The sequence below is a fragment of the Rana temporaria genome, chromosome 2, assembly GCF_905171775.1.
Source record: "Rana temporaria chromosome 2, aRanTem1.1, whole genome shotgun sequence".
Lineage (NCBI taxonomy): Eukaryota > Metazoa > Chordata > Amphibia > Anura > Ranidae > Rana > Rana temporaria.
Window position 1 is genome coordinate 340,526,069 of NC_053490.1, and position 21,349 is coordinate 340,547,417.

Genomic DNA, 21,349 nt, shown 5'->3' on the forward strand with positions numbered 1-21,349 from the left:
ATTCAGATATCTCCTCACAAAGTCAGGGACGTCATATGATGGCCGGCGGGCGTGAAGTGGTTATTACAGAGTATTGCACGGTATGGGCAGGGTATTGCTGAGTATTGCGGAGTACAGGCATGGTATTGTGGAGTATGGGCAGAGTATTGGTAGGGATGGCTGAGCATGGAGGGATGGCTGGCTGGATCTGTGACTACAATTGTCACAGATCTTGCTGCTACCATCTGCCCTCTCCCCCTCTCCTCTCACACTGTACCGATCGGTACAGAGAGGGGAGGGAGGAACACATGATGCCGGCTTGTTCACAAGTGATCGCTCCGTCATTGGACGTAGCGATCACGTGGTAAACGAACGCCATCAGCGACCATTTTTGATCCGTGATGCACCGGGTCCAGAGGACCCAGCGGTCACGGACACTCCCATGTGCACGCCCCAGGGGGAGCGCGACTCTGGGAGGACATCAATGTACGCCCTCCCAGAGTTAAGCAACCGCCCTGTAGCCATCATTCGGCTATGTGCCGGTTGCCAAGTAGTTAAGAACATGGTTATAATATAATACCATACTGTCACCAGTCAGTGTCCCTGATCACTGCCACACCAGTTATACGATGATACAGTACTGCACTACTGACAAATTATTTTTTTACATAAAGTGGGGGGGGGGGGGAACACCCCAGTTTTTTTTACATTTCTTCATCCTCTAAAAAATTGAGACAAAAAAATATTTTTCTCCGAGTTCATGGATGGACACAGCCTTAATCTTGACAAAGTGGGTATTAGCCTTCCTTTAGGAGTGACTAGGCAGAAAGTGTTAACAACTTCAAAGCTGAACAGCCACACCGGCTATATCCCCCCAGCCTGTAAAATGTTTAACACATCATACACACCCTACAGCCCCACCCAGGGGGCAGAACCTCTCTCTGCATCTCGCAGATCAGTTTGTCAAAAAGCAGTACAAACATAAAAAGGAGGGGTGGGTGCTGTGTCCGTCCATGAACTCAGAGAAAAAGATTTTACGGTGAGTATAAAATCCTATTTTCTCTTTCGTTCATGGACGGCCCAAAACAGTATCAACAAACGAGGGGTGGGAACAGCATAAAATTACACACTTCACCCAAAAACAATAACAGAGCTCCTCAACTGAGGAGATGCAACTCTAAACAGCCGCCTGCAAAACTTTGCGGCTGAAAGAAGCATCCGAAGATGCACCCTGGTCGCCGCCTTACACACCTGGGACGCCTGATGTCGGAAAGCCCAAGAGGCATCTATTGCCCTGGTCGAATGCGCCGAAAGAGGAAAGGGGGGCGCCCGAGCCTTTATGGCGTAAGCCTGAATCACTATCTGTCGGATCCACCTTGAGATGGTGGCCAACGAGACCGCTAGGCCCTTCTTGGGACCAGCCACCGAAACAAACGGTGAGTCTGACCTCCGGAACGGAGCAGTAGCAGATAAGTATACTCTCAGAGCTCGGACAACGTCCAAGGAATGTAATGCCGCCTCTCTAGGATGCGACGGATGAGGACACAAGGATGGAAGTACAATGTCTTCATTGAGATGGAAGGCTGAGACGACCTTAGGTAGAAAAGAAAGTTGCGGGCGCAGCACCACCTTATCCTTGGAAGATCAGATAAGGAACCTTGCATGACAAGACTGCCAGCTCGGAAACTCGTCTAACTGATTTAACAGCCACCAAAAAGACCACCTTCTGAGAAAGTGTCATCTCCCTAATCTCTTCGAACGGTGGTTTCTGAAGCACTGAGAGAACCAGATTAAAGTCCCACGGAGGTAGCAGAGGGCGGACCACATGCTGAACACCCTGTACAAATGTTCTCACTAGAGAGTGAGCCGCTAGGGGTCGCTGAAAAAAAAAAAAGTCAGGGCAGATATCTCGCGTGATCGTCTCAGCCTGGTGGTTAGCTTGTTTAGTCTGGGACACAGGAGGGTTCACCATCGGTGGCGAGGTCCATTTCTTCAAGACACTCTCCTCAAGAGGGTAACGCACCGCCAGATTTGTAGGTACTGAAAAAAAAGTCTTCTGTGGTTTGTCCCACTCCTTGTCCCACTCCTTGTATAAAAGTTTGTCCAAGTAAGACGCACAAGGGAACACCTTAGCAGTGCGGGTCGCATTACGGAACCCAAAAGGGACAGGCGTTTCTGTTGCTTCTGCAGACCCCTCTATTTTTAGAGTATCTTGCACTGCAGTGATAAGGTCACTTAACAGAGCCCTATCGCTTGCTGACCTGGGCCTGGAGTCATCCTCACTGTCTGGCCGATCTAGGTCAGCATCCTTAGATACCTCAGAGCCAGGGTCCTGGCTCCATATCTGAGTAGTCCCCAGAAGATGAGAGAGAGAGATGGAGATAGGGGAGGGGCGCTTTCTAGCCCCACCGTTTTCCCACGCGCTGCTTCCACCTTGGCAACAAAGGCATCAAGGATTGCCGACATATCGTCCGATACATCGGGCGCAGGGGCATCAATTGCCAGCTCAGGTATCTCAGGGGAAAAAAATGTCTGCTTCTGACGCCATGCTGCTCACACGTCTGACACAGGGACTCCCAAGCAAGGTACAGTAACCCACCCTCCTAGCTGCAGCAGAGATAAGGGGTTCCCCCCCAGAGGACTCACCACCCAGGAACTTAGTAGTACGGTGCCGTTTTGTAGCAGAGCTGCTTCTTGTCCACTGAACACTAGTGCGTCTGTCGGTCTGTCCAGTTTTAAAAGCTATGATAGCTGCAATAGCTGGCTACTTAATAGGGCTGCTGCTTTTGTCAGCTCTTCAGATTGACTAATCAGCAGCGTGTCTGTCAAATGTGTAGTTTAAATGGATGATCGATGGAAAAAATGGCCGCCGATCTGCCACTATAGGCCAACCGCGCTGCGGCCACAGAAACATGGCCGCCAACCTCGTGGATTACCAAGACAAAGGCCGCACGCGGCCACAGAACCGAACAATGCCCGGGCAACAGCGCTGTATCTGGAGCACACTGCTAGACGCAGTGCGGCCCTAAAACCATGGCCGCCGAGCGTGGATATAAATACCACCTAGATCCTATGAAAAATTATCGCTGAGGTGGCCGCTAGAGGCAAAATACAGTGCGGCCACAAGAACATGGCCGCCAGTGCAAGATGTAACACCCCAGGAAATAAACATAGCAGGGTGTGCATGATGTGTTTAACATTTATTATACGTTTCTGCCTAGTCACGCCTAAAAAAAAGGCTAATACCCACTTTGTCAAGATTTTACGGTGAGTATAAAAACTTACGTTAGATCTACCGGTAACGGTATTTCTACGAACCTTCCAGGACGGCACACCAGAGAGATGAGGGCTCCTCCCCACAGGAAACACAATCAATTGACAGTTTGTTATAAGTCCCCACCCATCCCCTTGCTCCTCAGTATGTATTAAAGTAATCTTGAACTGGTTCACAAGGGACATTGCTCCGTATAGGTACTTACCACCTAGCGTATAGCTTATTTTTTCCCCTTCCACATAGGGCGGGTAGTAGGCCTGCCGTCCTGGAAGGTTCGTAGAAATACCGTTACCGGTAGATCTAACGTAAGTTTTCTCCTATCACCTTCCAGGACGGCACACCAGAGAGGATATTAAAGAACCACAGGCCTACTTTAGGGTGGGACCCTTGCCTGCAAGGTCTTTCTGCTAAATGTCAGAATCTGACTTTGTTTCACCACCTCCACTCCCTAGTGTGTGATGAAGGTATCCTAGCTGGATCATGTAATTGACCTGCAGGTCTGCTCCACCTATGTCCCTGTCTCCTTTTCGGATGCAGGACCTAGGTGGCATGTGCTCTCAAAGAAAAAATCTGAGAGCCTGTGAATATTTTAAGATATTCTAGCAATCGTGGTCAATAATGTCTTCAATTGCTGCATAGGACCATCAAAAGTTAAATCAGAGATTTGTTCTGTGAAACAAGGAACTACTTTGATCAACCCAGAAAAAACATCTGTTTTTAAGCCACTAGTCTGTTCAGGAGAATGGTTTAGAATAAAAAAGGTCTCCTGACGGACCCTCCTTGTGGGTCCCCTTCTTGTCCGCCATAGTCATGGTGAAACAAGGAAGTCAACCCACTCAAGGATACTAGATTACGGAAAGCTTATTCCCTGGACTCAAATGACTGGGCAGGTATGTAACCAAGCAGGGCGTTTGGTGTGTTCCTGCACCTTCAAGGAGGGGTGGTTCCCCTTCAGTTCACCTGCCCCCCTCCATACATCAGAATGCATGTGCCTCTATAGCGAGGACACCTATTGGTCAGTGTCAGGTCCACAGGATGCCTTGGTGTGGCTCACTCATGCGCCCGCCAACGTGTGCGGACCAACCCCCTGTCTCCAACGCACACTGCTAGAGAGGTCAAAACGGCTGCTATGCAAGCCTGTTGGCAAGTAAGTCCAATCTTCCCCTGGGCATTCCCAACTTCTCGATCTCTTCCCATCTGAATGCTGGCATGTCAGATGTGAATGTGTTCTATATCCCCCAGCTCCTTATAGCCCTGCGGGCCGATGCGTTAAATTACGCAAAAAGGAGCCTGGTAAGAACTGCGAGTAACCACTGCATTTTTTGGCATATAAAACAAAAGTGTCGGGGGAAGAAATTCTCCACAGCACCCCTGCGTATAACACGCAGGCACAGTTTGCCCTATATTCTCAGGGCAAAATACGTGAGTGCCACACGCCAACAAAATACAATATTTTGTAAATACACGGCGTTTGAGTGCATAATCTACTGCAGGCACCAAAGAGTGCCAAGTTAAGCAGATCCCTACCATAAGTGATTAATTCTATAGTAGGAGTAAGAAACGAATATTGGTTAGTCACATCCAGTTCGTCCAATGGGGTGACCTGAAGGATACATACCGAGCTGTAAATGTATCGGATTGGGTGAACTAGTCAGATAAGCTCTGATGCTGTATCTTCAAGCAACCAATTCCTAAAAGCGTAACCCCTTTTTTACAAAAAAATCATGATAGGTGATTTTATGACCTTCTTCCAGTGTCCTATAACCCTACTGGGTTCCGGTCTAGGGCATGTCTCTGGCATGCCTAGATGTAAAGGACTGAATCTTTTGCCATCAGAAATCCTGTTCCTTCCATGTGCATGGAAAATAAGGTCTGAAATAAAGTGACAGATATATAATCAATATCACAGATATACAGGTCATAAATCTTGTATTTCTGAAGGGTAGCAAGCTCAGGTTTAATATGGAACATTAAAACAGGAAGACACACCCAGCCTTCACTGTTATATTTTCTGATATACAGTCACCTGTAGGACATAGAAGACACAAATCAAACTTAAAATGTTGTGTATTTCTAATATGTAATAAGATACCATGTAACCTAAGCAAAGGGAAAGGACAGAGGCTCCAATGTGTGCTTCTGATGCTTAATAAGTTAGGGTCCTTCATCCAACTGAAAGGACAATAGCAATTATGGTGTTTTTCTGAGTAATTAAACACAGAAGACACGGGCACCTTCCAATGCTGTGTTTTTCTGATGTACAGCAAACTAAGGTAATAGGTTCAAAAACAGGAGGACAAGGACAGCTTCAGTGTTGTGTATTCCTGATACCGACCGCAGTACGGTCATATAACCAACAGAAAAAATACTAACACCTCTTGCGTATTTTTGATGATCACGAAAATGCAGTCGCATAGCCAGTATGACAACAAAAAATATGTGACCCCAACTGTGTATTGCTGGTGCTAGACTACCTGCAATCATAACCAGAGAGTGGCACCAACACACTTCAAATAATTAACAGGGTATAGGACATAAGACAGAAACGTTACCAACAATAACATTGTGCATTTCTGTTTAACAACACAACCCCGTCATATACCCGGCAGAAATGTCACTAGTAAAAACTCAATGCTGTGCGTTTCTGCCAGTAATGCTGTGCATTTTTTGATTAGAGCACCTGCACAGCTATACCACAGAATGTTGCCGGCAACTCAACAGAAAAGTCACTAGCCAAAAGCTCAACGCTGTGCGTTTCTGAATAGCAACAGTATACCGTTACTGAACCCACAGAAGTGTCATTCCCAGCAATACAATGTTATGCATATTTTTTGATTAGAAACGTGTACAGTTATATGACCAACAGAATGTTGCTGACCATTTAATGTGTTACTTAATGCAACCTTGTAGCGTCATCTAATCAACAGAAATGTCACTAGCAACTAAAAGCTTAATTCAGTTCATATCTGAATAGCCACCGCGTACAGTCACTTAACCTACATAAATATCCAATACAGTATTGTGCGTTTCTGATTAGCAAAATTGTACAGTCATATAACCAGCAGAAATGTCGCTATCGGTCACTCAAAGACATGTGTTTCTGATAAGCAAGCAGTAGTGTAACATTACATAGTCAATATTATGCATTTCTGATGAACCATAGGATATTTATATAACAGAAAAGACACAAGATAAACTTCCAATGCTGTGCGTTTCTGACTAGCAACCTTGTAAAGTCGCATAAACCACAGAAATGTTACTATCAGTAAACTATGTTGAGCATTTCTGAATAGCAATAGTGTATGGTTATATAATAGAAGTGTTACCAACATTTCAATGTTATGCGTTTGGTAGGCAACTGTGTGCCGTTACATAATCAACATTATGCATTTCTAGTGAGCCATAGGATAGCATTTCTGATGCGGTCAGGCCAACAATCTATCCTAGGCAAAGCCTGAACTCCAGATACTAATCCTTCCCTCAGTGGAGGAATATGGTAGTTCCAATAATGGAAGTCTGAGGTGTGTGACCATACCACAATAGTGGTAGCTGCTATTCTACCATTGCATAAGTCTGAGTAGGTGTAGCTGATCCATACGCACAGGTGGGAACGAGTCCAGGCCTTAACGAGCACAGACCCAGTGATCAATTAGATCTCTCAAGCAGAGGTGATCACAATCTTAGGCTGGAGGCAATCAGACACCTGTAGGGCTTCATACTAAATACAGGCTAATTTTCATAGCTTTAGCATAGAGGTTTGCAGAGAAAAAACTCTCAATTAAGGGTTGCAGGCTCACATTTTCTGCTTCTCATACAGCCCTAAGTGGTTTTGTTGCCTAAGCCACAAGAGGTTTTTGATTAACTCTTACACACTGATAGATATAGTAGCAGTGTAAGGAGGAGATGATAGGTTAGAACTTGGGAAGATGTTGCCACTAATAAGCAACCCCCTCAAGGGTAATATATATACATTAAGATGTCCCCTATGAGTGCCCTGTCCCCCCCCCTTTAAGAGTTTAGGAGGTAGGTTTTGCGGGGCTAAAAACCTCTAACAGCACCATTGTAAGCTGTCAGATTCATGGCAGTTGGCTCTAATCCTTTAGGGATTAATGGAGTGGAAAACCACCCCCCTGGATTGAGCCTTGCTCAGGCCCCTATATGAAATTATTCTAGGGACTTCTACAAGGTCCCCAGAGGCCGATTTTCCCTGCAGAAGTCCCCCCAGATCCTCTAGGGCGTCCTATTCTGCTCGGCTCCCCCTTATCCTCCCTGTCTTCCTTAGTTTCCTCTACTGGACTAGAGGGAATGACTGTGAAAGCGGGGGAAGGGCACTAGATCCCATTCAGACAATGCCTTCCTGGGAGGATGTGTCCTCTCTAGGGATAAGCTCCTCTATGTCAGACCTTAAGTTACTGGCTGCCTGGTGGCTTCAGGGAAAGTTTTGACTGTTGCTGGCCTTTCCGTCTGCATAGGTGAGATATACCTTATTATTGCAGGAGCCCCCTCTTCTAAGTTATTAATGTATTCTTAGCAAAAGGGCTTTGAGTGGGAGTTTATCCTTACAGTACCCACACATTTATTTTTTAGAGGAGCTATGCCCTGTAGCGGCAGGAGATTGTTTATTTGGGGCCTCCTGGGTTCCGCTGGGTGGGATTAAAGACAAGAGATATACACTTTACTCTGTCCTCCCCTAGGACAGCAGGTTTGTACTGGGGAGGGGAAAGGGTGTTGAGAAGTAAAATCCAGCCTGTTCTGGCTGGCTCCGGGATCTCAGACCCCTGAAAGCCAGGAGCTCTCACTCCCTTTCCAAGGGGGATTTGTACTCACCACACCCCGACCTGGATCTGCCTGCAGTCACATTTGCCTTCCTCTCCTCCTGTTCCATGAGGAGGTTGGCTGGGTCCTTGGCTTGTCGGTACCTGTGTTAGGGTTTATCCGCCGCCGACCTCCACGCCGATGCGTCACTTCCGGGTTGCGCTGTAAGGAACCGCCCACGCTCCGGTGGCGCGGTTCCCGTTTCTCTCAGAGAGAGGCTTGGAGCGCAATGCTCCTTAGTGGCAACCCCCCCAGGAAGGAGAGAGCAGTATCGTGGCGGCGTTTTTGCAGAGGGACGATGGCTTTTTCACCATAGCTCAGAGCGCCCATGCACACCTTTGGGGCGACCTGTGAGCGGGCCGAAGCCTACAGGTTAGTTCAGCTCTCCCCGGCCTCCCTGAACCTGCCTCAACAGGGGTACCTTTCGACCTCACCGTCTCCAGGTTTAACAAAAAAAAGAAAAATACATGTCGCTGTGTTCGGGAGAAACACAATCAATACTGAGGAGCAAGGGGATGGGTGGGGACTTATAATAAACTGTCAATTGATTGTGTTTCCTGTGGGGAGGAGCCCTCATCTCTCTGGTGTGCCGTCCTGGAAGGTGATAGGAAAAATCTTTTTTTTTAAGTAATTTTTTTGTCACAATTTTTTGGAGAATGAAGAATTGTAAAAAAAAAAAAAAAAACGTGGGGTGTTGTGTTTTTCTTCCCCCACTTTATGTAAAAATATTTTTTTTTAAGTCAGCAGTGCAGTACTGCATCATCGTATAACTGGTGTGGCAGTGATCATGGACATGGACTGGTGACATTATGGTATTATATTATAACAATGTTCTTAAAATATATACTGTATGTAATGCATTGAACAGCTTGCAGATGTCAGTTGGGTCAAGGCTGGGCTCAGCCCTTCCTTCTCAGAGCTCTGTACTCAGCTGTCGGCTAATTGCCAGCACTCTTCATTCCACAGTGATTCACCTGGTCTTCATTTCCTGCTCGTCTGCTAGCTATTTAAATTTCCTGGATCAGATCTCCTGTGCCTTTGCCTTGGTCAATCTAGAGCAGTGTTTCTCAATTCCAGTCCTCAGGCCCCCCCAACAGGTCAGGTTTTCAGGATTTCCCTCAGATGAAAAGGCTGTGGTGATTACTAAGGCAGTGAAACTGATCAAATCACCTGTGCAAAATAATGGAAATCCTGAAAACCTGACCTGTTGGGGGGGCCTGAGGACTGGAATTGAGAAACACTGATCTAGAGACTTTGTCAAGATTAAGGCTGTGTCCGTCCATGAATGAAAGAGAAACTCGTCATGCCTCTTACTAAATACTTTGAACTGTCTACTTTCAAAAAGGGGGAATTTGGGTATATTTGTACGGTCATAGCATTTTTAGCGATCAATACATTAGGGTTGATCGATTTTCAGATATACCATGGTTTGTGGGCTCTATAAAAAAACTTTCCTACAGATTAAATATATACAGATTTTGGTTATTTTCACCAAAAAAAAGGAATTTATTTGCAGATTGCAAAAATGAAGATGAAGGAAAAAAAATAAAAAAAAGTGTTTTTTTTTTCTTAAAAATGTTTTGGCCTTTTGTTGCTTATCCACTTAAGCCCCGGACCATATTGCTGGTCAAAGATCAGGCCACTTTTTGCGATTCGGCACTGCGTCGCTTTAACTGACAATTGCAGCGGGCGACGTGGCTCCCAAACAAAATTGGCGTCTTTTTTTCCCACAAATGGAGCTTTTTTTTGGTGGCATTTGATCACCTATGCGTTTCGTCATGAAAGGACGTCTTCTGGGCCTATCCGCGACGACGTCTGATGACGAAACGCGTAGTGTGGCCCAGCTGATTGGAATGTCATCACGCCTCGTTTACAGAGATACGCAACCATGGAGCCTAGCCGACAGGAGAGGATCAGAGGAGACGCCGCTTTTCCTTCATATTTATACATACCGCACCATTTTATCAACTTAATTGTAAGTGCAACTTTACTTTTCTATTAAACCCACTTTCAAACGGTATTATGCTATGGGGTCTTCCTTTGTTTCTCATTCCATGAGAGTTTGAATCATCAACTTACCTTTTGGAGCGAGTGTACTTTGGAATTGTCACTTTATCATACATGCCTGGAGTCAGTCTATTTGGGAAGACTATAAACATCCCTGTGCCCAAATCAGACCGCTGTAACGACGGTCACCTATATGTGGTAAGAAGACTACATCTCACGATTTGGGTGTCTTTGGTGGAAGAAGACTTTCTATTATCAACTTACTTTTGATGCAAATCACAATCCATGGACTTTTTATTCACTTTATTTTGATGTTAACCACTGTTTATGGACTTGTATATTCCTAGATTGGAATTTCTATGTCACAGTTGTTTGTTTTTTCACAATTTTTATTTTCACATATTTTTTGGTTATATCATTGCTCACTTAGCGCTGTACCTTAAATTTTTATATTGTTTGTTTACTTTGGGTATCTTAGGTAATTGGTACTGGCAGCTTATTTCCCACATTAATTTGGGGACTTTTTCACACATTTTTTATTATTTGTTAGCGCAGTGTTTTTTTTCCCCTTCTTGGAAAATATTTTTTTACTTTTAATGAAACTTTACAGTCTACACATCCAGCTTTTGTTGAAAAAACAAAAGAATTGGCTGTCAAAAGCACCGTACTAAAGATCCAAGAATCAATTCAATTATAATATATATATATATATATATATATATATATATATATATATATATATATATATATATATATATATATATATATATATATATATATATATATATAAAAAAATTTGAAGCAGAGGCCCTGGAGAATACAATGGTGGGTTTTGTAAAAAAAAAAAAAAAATCTATGTCACACGATTTTTGTGCAACATTTTTTAGGAAAAATACGATTTTTGTACTCACCATAAAATCCTTTTCTCTGAAGTCCATGGATGGACACATCTCCTTTAGTCTTGACAAGTGGGTTATATTCCGTCTATTAGGAGAGGACTAGGCAGACATGTTAGATATACAAAAACATGCAATTATACCAAAGTTGAAAAGCCCCACCCAGGGGGCGGTCCTTCTGGTCATAGCCTCACCCTGTACTCAGCAGCTCAGTTCGTCAAAAAGCAGTACAAAATTAAAAACAGGAGCAGTGGGTGCTGTGTCCGTCCATGGACTTCAGAGAAAAGGATTTTACAGTGAGTACAAAAATACTATTTTCTCTTTCGTTCATGGACGGACACAGCTCCTTTAGTCTTGACAAGTGGGACGTCCCCAAGCAGTGTCAAAAAAACGAGGGGTGGGAATAGCATGCAAACAAACTTCACCCCAAACAGAGCTCCTCAACAGAGGAGTTGCAACCTTAAAACAGCTGCCTGCAAAACCTTGCGGCCAAAGCAAGCATCCACAGATGCATGCACGTCAACCTTGTAAAGTTTAGTGAAGGTGTGAACCGACGACCAGGTCGCCGCCTTACACACACCTGTGAGACAGACGCTTGATGTCGAAAAGCCCAGGAGGCACCAAATCACCGTGACAGGAAAGGGAGGCCCCCACCCTTTTAGGGCATAAGCCTGAATCACAATCTGTCTGATCCACCGTGAGACAGCCAGGCCTTTCTTTGAACCAGTCACTGACAAACCGTGAGCCTGACCTCCGAAATGGAGCTGTAGCAGACAGATACACCTGCAGAACACATACCATGTCTGAGGAATGTAACGCAACCTCTTTGGGATGCGACGGCCGGCCGAGGATGGAAGTAAAATGTCCTCATCCAGATGAAAAGCAGAAACCACCTTCGGAAGGATCAAGTAGGGGGACTTGCAAGACAAGGCCGCCAACTCAGAAACCCTTTTGACAGATGTAATGGCCACCAGAAAGGCAACTTTCTGAGAGTGTCAAAAGAGGAATCTCTCTGATGTTCTCAAAAGGGAGGTTTCTGAAGTACAGAGAGCACCAGATTCAAAACCCATGGAGGTAGTGGTGGTCGAACCCGGAGGAGCAACATGTTGGAACACTTGCACAAACGTACTCATCAGTGAATGAGCCGCCAGGGGTCGTTGAAAGAAAACAGCCAAGGCTGAATTCTGCCCATTAATGGTGCTTAAGGCAAGTTTCTGATCCACTCCATGCTGAAGAAACAGCAAGATCCTGGAAACTGAACATGCCCGTGGACGCCACTCCATCTCCTCACACAGAGATGTAGGCCTTCCACGTGCGATGGTAGATCTTCCGAGAAGATAACTTCCGTGCCCTCAGCATAGTGCCAATTACTGAATCCGACAGGCCTTAGTCCCTTAGTACCTGGCTTTCAATAGCCATGCCGTTAAAGCCAGCGACTGTAAAGCAGGATGAAGTAAGGGACCTTGCAACAGAAGATCCTCCCGCATTAGTCGCCAAGGGGCATCTGCCACCAGGCGCACCAGGTCGGCGTACCAGGGACACTGTGGCCAATCTGAGGCAATTAGGACTACTGGAATCCCCTTGGTCCCCACTCTGCGGAGCAGATGAGGAAGAAGTTTCAGTGGGGGAAAAGCATAGATCAGCCGATACTGTCCCCACGGGCCACCAACATGTCCGTTGCGTCCACCCAGCGATCTATTGACCTGGCCACAAACCTTGATACCTTCCGATTGAGTCAAGCCAGAAGATCAACGTCTGGCGTGCCCCATTTTAGGCAAAGGAGTTAAAGGACCGGTTGTAGCGACCAGTCTCCTTGGTCCAGCATCTGGCGACTTTTTTCCGCCCGGAATGTATACAGCTGATAGAGCCGGTACGCTCCTTTTTGCCCACCGATGCAAGTGACCTCCGATGCTGCAGCGGAGCTCCTTGTTCCTCCTGCATGGTTGACATACGCCACCGCCGTGGCGTTGTCCAACTGGATCCTGACTGGATGCCCCTGTAGCCTCTGTGACCATGTGGAGAGGCACTGCCTGATCGCTTAAAGTTCCAGTACATTGATCGGCAGGCGGGATTCTTCCTGTGTCCAGTGACCTTGTGTCGACTAAACCCCCCCCCCCCCCAACTGGTCAGGCTGGCGTCTGTCGTGATCACCATCCAGTGAAAGGAAAGTAACGACTTTCCGGACTGAAGGGCCAGAGAGGTCAGCCACCAGACCAGGGAAGTCCTGACTAGTTGGCTCTCCCGGATTTGACAATCCAGGGACAATGGAGACTTGTCCCACTTGGACAGGATCTCCTTCCGCAAGACCCAAGTGTGGAATTGAGCATACTGTACCGCCTCAAAGGCCACCATGAGACCCAGGACTTGCATGCAAAAGAGCGACGACCACCTGCCATCAGCTTCACCACCACCTGAAGAGCCTGTAATTTTTCTAAAAGGGAGAAAAAAAAAAACCTTTGCCTCCGAGGATAAAGCCCAGGTATTCCAGGCGCTGAGTCGGCACCAACACCGACTTCTGGAGGTTCAGTACCCAACAAAATTCTTGAAGGGTCTGACTTGCAGTCGCTACATCCTCCTCTAAATCAGAGTCTGAAGCAGCTCCTAGGTCGTCCAGGTAGCCCACGATAGCGATACCTCGCTGTCTCAGCAAAGCCAGAATCGGGGCGAGCACCTTTGTGAAAAACCCTTGATGCCCTGCCAGGCCAAAAGGGATCAATTGGTAGTGATCATCCCCGACTGCAAAACGCAGAAATCTTTGATGCCTGATGCATATGGGAACATGCAAGTAGGCGTCCTTGATGTCCAAGGACGATAGATAATCCCCCGGGTGGGGTGCAGCAACCACATCCTGAACCTTTGCACCTTTACAAAAAGGTGTTGAGGGCCTTGAGATCCAGGATTGGACGAACCCCGTCCTTCTTTGGGACTACAGATTGGAGTAAAATCCCTGAAACCTTTGCGGCAGTGGAACAGGTACTATCACCCCACGCTTCAGCAGGTCCTGCACTGCCCCAAACAGGGCGTTACGACGAGCTGGAGGAAGATAAAGGTTTGAAGGAAAAAAAAAGAAAAATCTGTTTGGTGGACAAGAAAGAAATTCTATCTTGTACCCTGATGAAACCACTTCGCAAACCCACTGGTCAGAAAGCAGGGAGGTCCACTGAGCTGCAAACTTGTGAAGGCGACCCCCCACCCGAGAGTCAGGCCGGGGCAAACCTTCATGCAGTAGCAGATTTGTTTGTGGGGTTGCAAACCCAGGGATTATTTTGTCCCTCAGCTGGCCCCGTCAGCCTGGGAACGCTTACCTGCGGGCCCGGACTGACGAAAAAAAAAAAACACACTTCCGAGCGGAAAAGGAGGGCTGAGGCCTGCCGCGTGGCTCCTTACCTTTTCTGGATTGTGGGAGCAGTGCGCTTTTACCCCCAGTGACATCCTTGATATTGTCATCCAGCGAGGCTCCAAATAGCCTTCCACCCCGGAAAGGCAAATTAGCCAAAGGCATCTTGGAATTCTGGTCTGCGGACCAGCATTTTAGCCAAATCAGGCGACGCAGTACCACAGCAGATACTAAGGCTCTAGAAAGCAGGGGAACTGTGTCCAGGGCTGCATCGCAGACATATTTGAGGCCATGCACCAACTGGTCAGCCATTTCTACGCAGACCGGAGAAACCGATTGTCTTTCCAACTCCTTGTGCAAAATTGTAGCCCATTCTGCAAGTGTCTGTGACACCAGAGCCCGAGCCAAAACTGTCTGTAATGCAGATCCCAGCATGGTAAACATGAACCGGGCCACCGCCTCAGACCTATCTGCAGGGTCCCCTCAACCGGAATAGTGGTTGCTTTGTTTAACCGGGATACCATGGGGTCCACAACCGGGGGAGATGCCCATTTTTTCAGAAGGCTCTCCTCAAAAGGGTAACGGACCGCCATGTGTTTTGGGACGGAAAAGGTCCTCTGCGGTTACCATTCCTTGTCTATAAGCTTATCAAAATAAGTTACATAAGGAAACACCTTAGTAGTACGGGTCGGCTTGTGGGACCCAAAAGGGAACGACACCTCAGCATTCTCCAGTTTAAAGGTTTTCCGCTCTGCGGCGATAAGTGCTTCAAAAAGCGCCTTGTCCTGCTCTGACCCGGAGTCTTCCTCACTGTCAGAATGGTCCTGGTCTGCATACTCTGACCCTTCAGAACAGGGGTCCTGTTTCACAGTCAGTCATTCAGAGCTTTCCCCAGAAGATGGTGGGGTGGAGGGGGCGTTTAACCCTTCTTGCACCCGCACACCTCTTCCACCCTGGCAACAAATGATTCCAGGACCGCTGACAAAGAGTCCACAGGTACCGCAGGGGCACCAATTGCTACCACCGGAATGTCTGGGGAAGAAATGCCAGCTTCTGATGCCATGCTGACCCACTCACTCGACAGCCACTCAGGGAACAAGTCAAGGTACAAGAAAAGGCCCACCCCCTCCTAGCTGCCCAGACCGAGGGGTATTCCCAGAGGACTCACCGCCCTGACCCAGGCACTGCTTTAGCGCTGCCATCCGCTCTAAACTCATGCACAGTGTGTGCCTGAGGTGATCTGCCGTTCGCATGGTTCAAAATGACAAACCAGCGCTAGAGGTCCAGCCAATGTTCAAATCCCCACAAAGATGGCCGCTGGATACCACAAGAGAAAAAGAGCGCGAGCTACAAGAAAATGGCAGACCGCTGTATTGGCTATAGAAACAGCGCGGCTACAAGAAAATGGCCGCCAGCTGTATTAGCATTAGGAACAGCGTGGCTGAGGCAAAGATAAAAGGCCACGAAAAACACAGGCCCCCCCACAAGGCAGACCACCCACACACTAGAGCGGACACAGACACACCGCACAGCCCCCAGCCAGGACCCGGAGCTCCCCTCAGGGACCCCCCTGGTGAGGTACACAGCAGGCCCAGCAAAGCATGGGGAGGAGGGATGGACAGGGAGAGAGGAGAAGGAGGACAAGAGACCCCCTATTCGACCACCCCAGGAATGCCCAGCCATTTCATCCTGCCAAGACAGGAGGAACCTCTCTTACCCGTCTCTGCAAGGACTGCTGGACGAATTCCTGACAGACCCATCACCAAGCAGTATGGAGTGGCTGTTGGCCACGGCCCACTGTGACAGCAGTAGCCCGGTCATATGTGGGCCCTGGAGCATATAGCTCCCCCTGGAGCAAACGGGTCATGTCCTGGCCGTCCCAGCGCATAGCTAAATGCCTGCTCACGCTCGATGGCCAGACTGAGGAGACTACAAGGATCTATATTATCCAGCCTGTCACCCAGCCGGCAGTTGATAGTAGGTCTCAGGATCCAAAATTGGAAAAAAATAAAATACAATTTCTCCAGGACCAATGGGCCCCTAGGGAGCCAGGTCCTTCTACACTAGGCAGAAAAAAAACTGAGCTGCCCAGTGCAGGGTGAGGGGTTATGACCAGAGGGACCACCCCCTGAGCTTTGGTATAATTACATGTTTTTGTATATCTAACATGTCTGCCTAGTCCACTCCTAATAGACGGAACATACCTACTTGTCCAGACTAAAGGAGCTGTGTCCGTCCATAGACGAAAGAAAAATACACTTTATTAATTTTAATGCACAAAAATATTATAATGCCCATTTGTTTGACAAAATACAAAGTATGGCATTACACCTAGTAGATACTCAACATGTCAAGCTTTACAACTGTGCACAGTCATGGAATGGCACCAAATAGGGATTGTAAGGGGTTAGCTCGGTAGCGGGGTGTGTGACCCCCTGGATGGGTTCACTACACACTGAATTTATACAGACAGGCAGTAGAAGATGGTTGAAAAAGATTTTGGTTTATTCTTCCATCTTGCTGGAAACAAGTGCAAGCATCCAAACAGCATAAACAAAATCAAACATAAAATAAACCCTGGCCACTTTGGGTGTCTGCCTTCCACACAGGAACCCATCTATGGAGTCTGGCTCAGCCTAGTGCTGGGCAGACAGTGCTGGTCATACAGCAGAAAAACAATAGTCTTGATTTTTATCACACAGAAAAATCAATCCTATCCTCACCTCCTCAGAAGACCTTCAGCTACTGCTCTTTCACTCAGAAAGCCTCAGCATGCCGCAAATTAGTGGTAATCCTCTGGACTACTTATAGAGGCCTTAATTGCCTCATTCTGAACAGCTGAAGTTTTCCAACGGCCTTTAGCCTTTTCTGGCTATATTTGCAGCCGACGCCTAACAATTGGTGCATTGTCTAAACAAGGCAGAATAGCATGTCCCGTCTGACAACACCCACAGATTTACCTGACTTCCTGTCACATGATGCAGATATACCCTTCTTTTGAATCGGCAAAACCGAGCACCAATACTTTGGGGTGCGATTTGTGTCCATATAAAATGAATAGGCGCAAATTGCACTGCAAAGATTTGCATGCATTTTGAATAGTACTCATGAAAATACTCATCAGTGCATCCCTAGTGCCAAACTAAGGTATTGAAGAATAAAAGGTCCTTACAGGTTACCAGTTTAGAGTAACATAGGAGGTCTGGTACTAGAATTATTGCTCTTGCTTTAATGTTCACGGCAATACCTCACATGTGGTGCGATCACGGTTTGCGTATGCATGAGGGAGAAATGCGTGTATTCACTTTTGAACGCGAGCACAGAGGCAGAGGGGAGCTTTAAAAAAAAGAAAGGGGGGGGGGTTTATTTTTTTATCACTTTTATGGCTATTACCATCTTTTGTGACAGCAATAGGCCATGTCAGGTACATGAGAGATCTGTCCATAAAAACATCTGGTGTGAGCAGATGCTTCCAAAATGTAAAAATGGAGCAGTTTACATATAGGGAAACCGGAAGTCACGAAATGCTTGTCACTTCTGGTTTCCTATACCATAGAGATAATCTTCCGGTCCTTGATCAGCTCTATGGTAAACTGGCGGAGCCGCTGGCCTCATTTTGGCCTCGCCAGTTTGATGGTAGAGCCTGGAGAGGCACCAGCAAGCGGGGAGCCACCTGTAAAAGTAATCCAGTGGCCAACAAAAAAACCAGTACCAGGATGATGCCTGTAGCTGCAGATATATGTGTGTTAGGTGGTCTCCAATTGGTTAACAAAATAAAGCATGCAGACATGAATGGATAAGTACACGTTAGATATTAAAAATCAAGGCTGGGGTTTCAATTTGTGATGCTCAGGTAGTTAAGTTTCGTTATAACTCACAAAGCTGTCATGTCCAAGTATGTTTTTAATCAAATTTTTTATAAATTTGATACAGAATGATAGTCCATAACATGTAAACATTTTCTCTACACAGCCCTTATTCATGTAAGATCTACCAATTTCAGGGCCAATTACTAAATGCCATGAGTGTACTTGCAGAATAAAAAAAAAAAAACTCATGCAAAACCCACATGCGGCCAGCCGAGGACATTTATCCGGCCCACCGGGTGTTTTTGCCGCCGCTGTGTCTCAGTTACTCCCCCACCCCCCAACATAAGAGACGGATGGTCCGGCAGCCGGCCTATCATTGGTGGAAGAGGCAGAGGGGGCGGCAGCCGCCGATTGGCTGGCCGGCTGAAGCGCTGGATCATGGGAATTGTAGTCCGGCCGCAACCAAGCTCCTGTCGGTGGGAGGAATCGAACAGCGTATCCGGACTACAACTTCCACCTCCCAGAAGTCAGAGGCAGCCAAGGCATGTGGGAGGGGCTGGCTGGACATGACTTGCGCAGTGACTTGTGGGCAGTGAACGTTCGGGCAAGAGATCGTTCGATCAAGGCTGAGGTGAGACAGATCCTGACACACCAGATGACCCCCACATCCCATGGGCACTAATTGGGCTGCGGTGGCGGGCACCGATTGGGCTGCGGTGCTCTCTGAAACATGCATTCAAGTCAAGCAGCCTTCCCAATTTCTATGCATCCCTCCCCTCAGACATATCCTAATCTCAGGAACCATGCACTCAAAATGGTAACCATCTTTGGCAGCACTTATGTCTGTGAACAGACTTTTTCCAGAATGAAACATCTGAAATCTCCAACCAGATCTAGACTAACTGATGCACACTTGCAGTGACAAATATGGAACCGGACATTGACCATCTCATTAGCCAAAAGCAGGCCCATAGTTCCCATTGAAATACTGGCAAGTTTGTTGATTTAACTTTACTTGTTCTTCATTGTAAATATTGTATTTGTTCCCATTTTGTTTTTTCACTTCAAAATAAGACATGTGCAGTGTGCATAGTTTTTTTTTAAACTATAGTCTGGCTCTAACGTTCTGAGGGATAGTGAACTGGCCCCCTGTTTAAAAAGTTTGAGGACCCCTGCTTTAGAACAGCGGTTCTTCTCAAAGGGGCTGCATATCCATTTCAAAGCTTAAAAAAAATAAATAAAAAAAAACTACTTTTGTTGAGAAAAAAAAAAATTAAAAATTCCCTCTGGGAAATCTATGCACATTTCAAGGATTTTAACAACCTTTGTTGCAGATTACTACCTTTTGTTATTCTGAAGAAATAGCTCTGTGTGTCCGAGTGCTAAGTGAATCTATAATGGGAGTGGTTTTGCAATTATCCATCAGCTGCTGCACCTGCAATGCTCTAAATGAGGAAAACTGCAGGGTCTGCATTCCTTTAGATGTGATTTTCTTTGGGAATATCTCAACAAAAATATAATTTTTGTTGCAGGGAATTCACAAAAAAAATTAAAAATAAATAGGTTTTGCACAAATCAGTAAGCCAATCACTAGAGCAGGAAAGGATATACCCGGGGGACGTTCTGTTACACCACTTGTGTACAGAATGCCTCCAGGTAGCCATATTGCATTTTGTAGAGAATTACAGGGCTGCAGTTTGAAAAGGTAATTTATATATATATATATATATATATATATATATATATATATATATATATATATATATATATATATATATATATATATATATATATATATATATATATATATATATTAGGTTTGACTGTAGATTTTGTAGTAGAGAATTCTGTGCTTTCTGACTATACAATGTATCCATGCCATACCTCTGTAAGAGCACAGTGGGCATGGTTATCTTCATGCTTCACAATGCGTTTTCATTTTTGAGTATATGGTTTGTAGGAAACACGTAAATACCTAAAAGGTTTTACATCCGTGAGGTTTAGTCACAACAAAACACAATTAATGATATGGAATAGAAATTTACAGTATAAAACGACACAAAAGTGTGCACACTGATGTTACATTTACCATCACATTGAGGAAGAACATTGCTCCATATTCCATCTGCTAGACATACGCTGAAATTTCGTTTGTTCGATAAAAGATACCTAGAGGCAGAAAAATTGAGATTTTTTTTTTATATTATCACGAATGAAATATACAGCATATTTTTCAGTATTATAATGTTACAGGAAATTAAGTAAAAAAAAAAAAAAAAAAAAAAAAAAGGTAGCATTTTGTAGGCCTGTCTACATACAAGCTTTACTGGATTACTCAAAAGGCCAGGAGCCTCAACATCTGACTTAAGGGGTTGTAAAGGATTGTCTTTTATTTTCTAAATTGGTTCTTTTAAGCTAGTGCATTGTTGACTCACATACCTTTTCCTTCGATTTCCCTTCTAAATGTTTTTTTCTTTGTTTGAATTTCTCACTTCCTGTTTCTCCTCAGTAAGCTTTCCAACATCATCCGAGTGGTGGAAAGTCATTTAGAACAGCTTACTGAACACCTTACTGAGGAGGAACAGGAAGTGAGAAATTCAGACAAAGAAAACAAAGAAAAAAAACATTTAGAAGGGAAATTTAAGAAAAAGTTAAGTGAACCAACAATGCACTAGCTTAAAGTAACTTATTTAAAAAATAAAAAACAAACCTTTACAACCCCTTTAAGATGACTTGCTGCCTGCTTGGACCAATGTTACTATGCAAATACCTTACCTGGCCAATTCCCTGGAATCTGGGGAAATATGGAATTAGCCACTGCAACTCTAGAGATCTCCACTTGCTTCCAGGTCCTGTGTTTCACTGCAATGTGAACATGGGGGCGGGCACTTGGCATGGGCACAATTCAGGAAACACTGCATTTTTTCAGAATGCAAAAAGCCTGATCCAATTTGTTAAAATGGAGAAGCACACTCTCCTCCTCATCCAATCAGAGGATGCTTTGCATTCATTCAGAAAATGCAAAGCATTCTCCGATTGGCGCTTGCACCAAGCAGCCGACTTCCTGTGTTTAGAATGCAGTAGGCACAGCTACTCAGCAAAGAACATGGAAGCAATTGGAGATCAGTGGAGAAGTGGTGTCTACATGGATTTCCAGTTTCCAGGGACACTGGCTAGGTATGGTATACACAACTGAATTTCCTCTAACCATTTAAGGACCCCGTCACGCTAA

The 21,349-nt window shown here is 45.7% G+C and overlaps 1 protein-coding gene across 3 annotated transcripts in view; it reads right to left on the reverse strand.

Annotated features, from left to right (window-relative positions):
• LOC120928428 (C4b-binding protein alpha chain-like) overlaps positions 1-21,349 on the reverse strand; it is a 262,555-nt gene that overhangs the window by 124,395 nt on the left and 116,811 nt on the right. For all 3 annotated transcript variants that reach the window (XM_040339532.1, XM_040339534.1, XM_040339533.1), the window contains exon 5: positions 20,207-20,286. In XM_040339532.1, the coding sequence (XP_040195466.1) occupies positions 20,207-20,286 (80 nt within the window). The remainder of the gene's footprint in view (positions 1-20,206; positions 20,287-21,349) is intronic.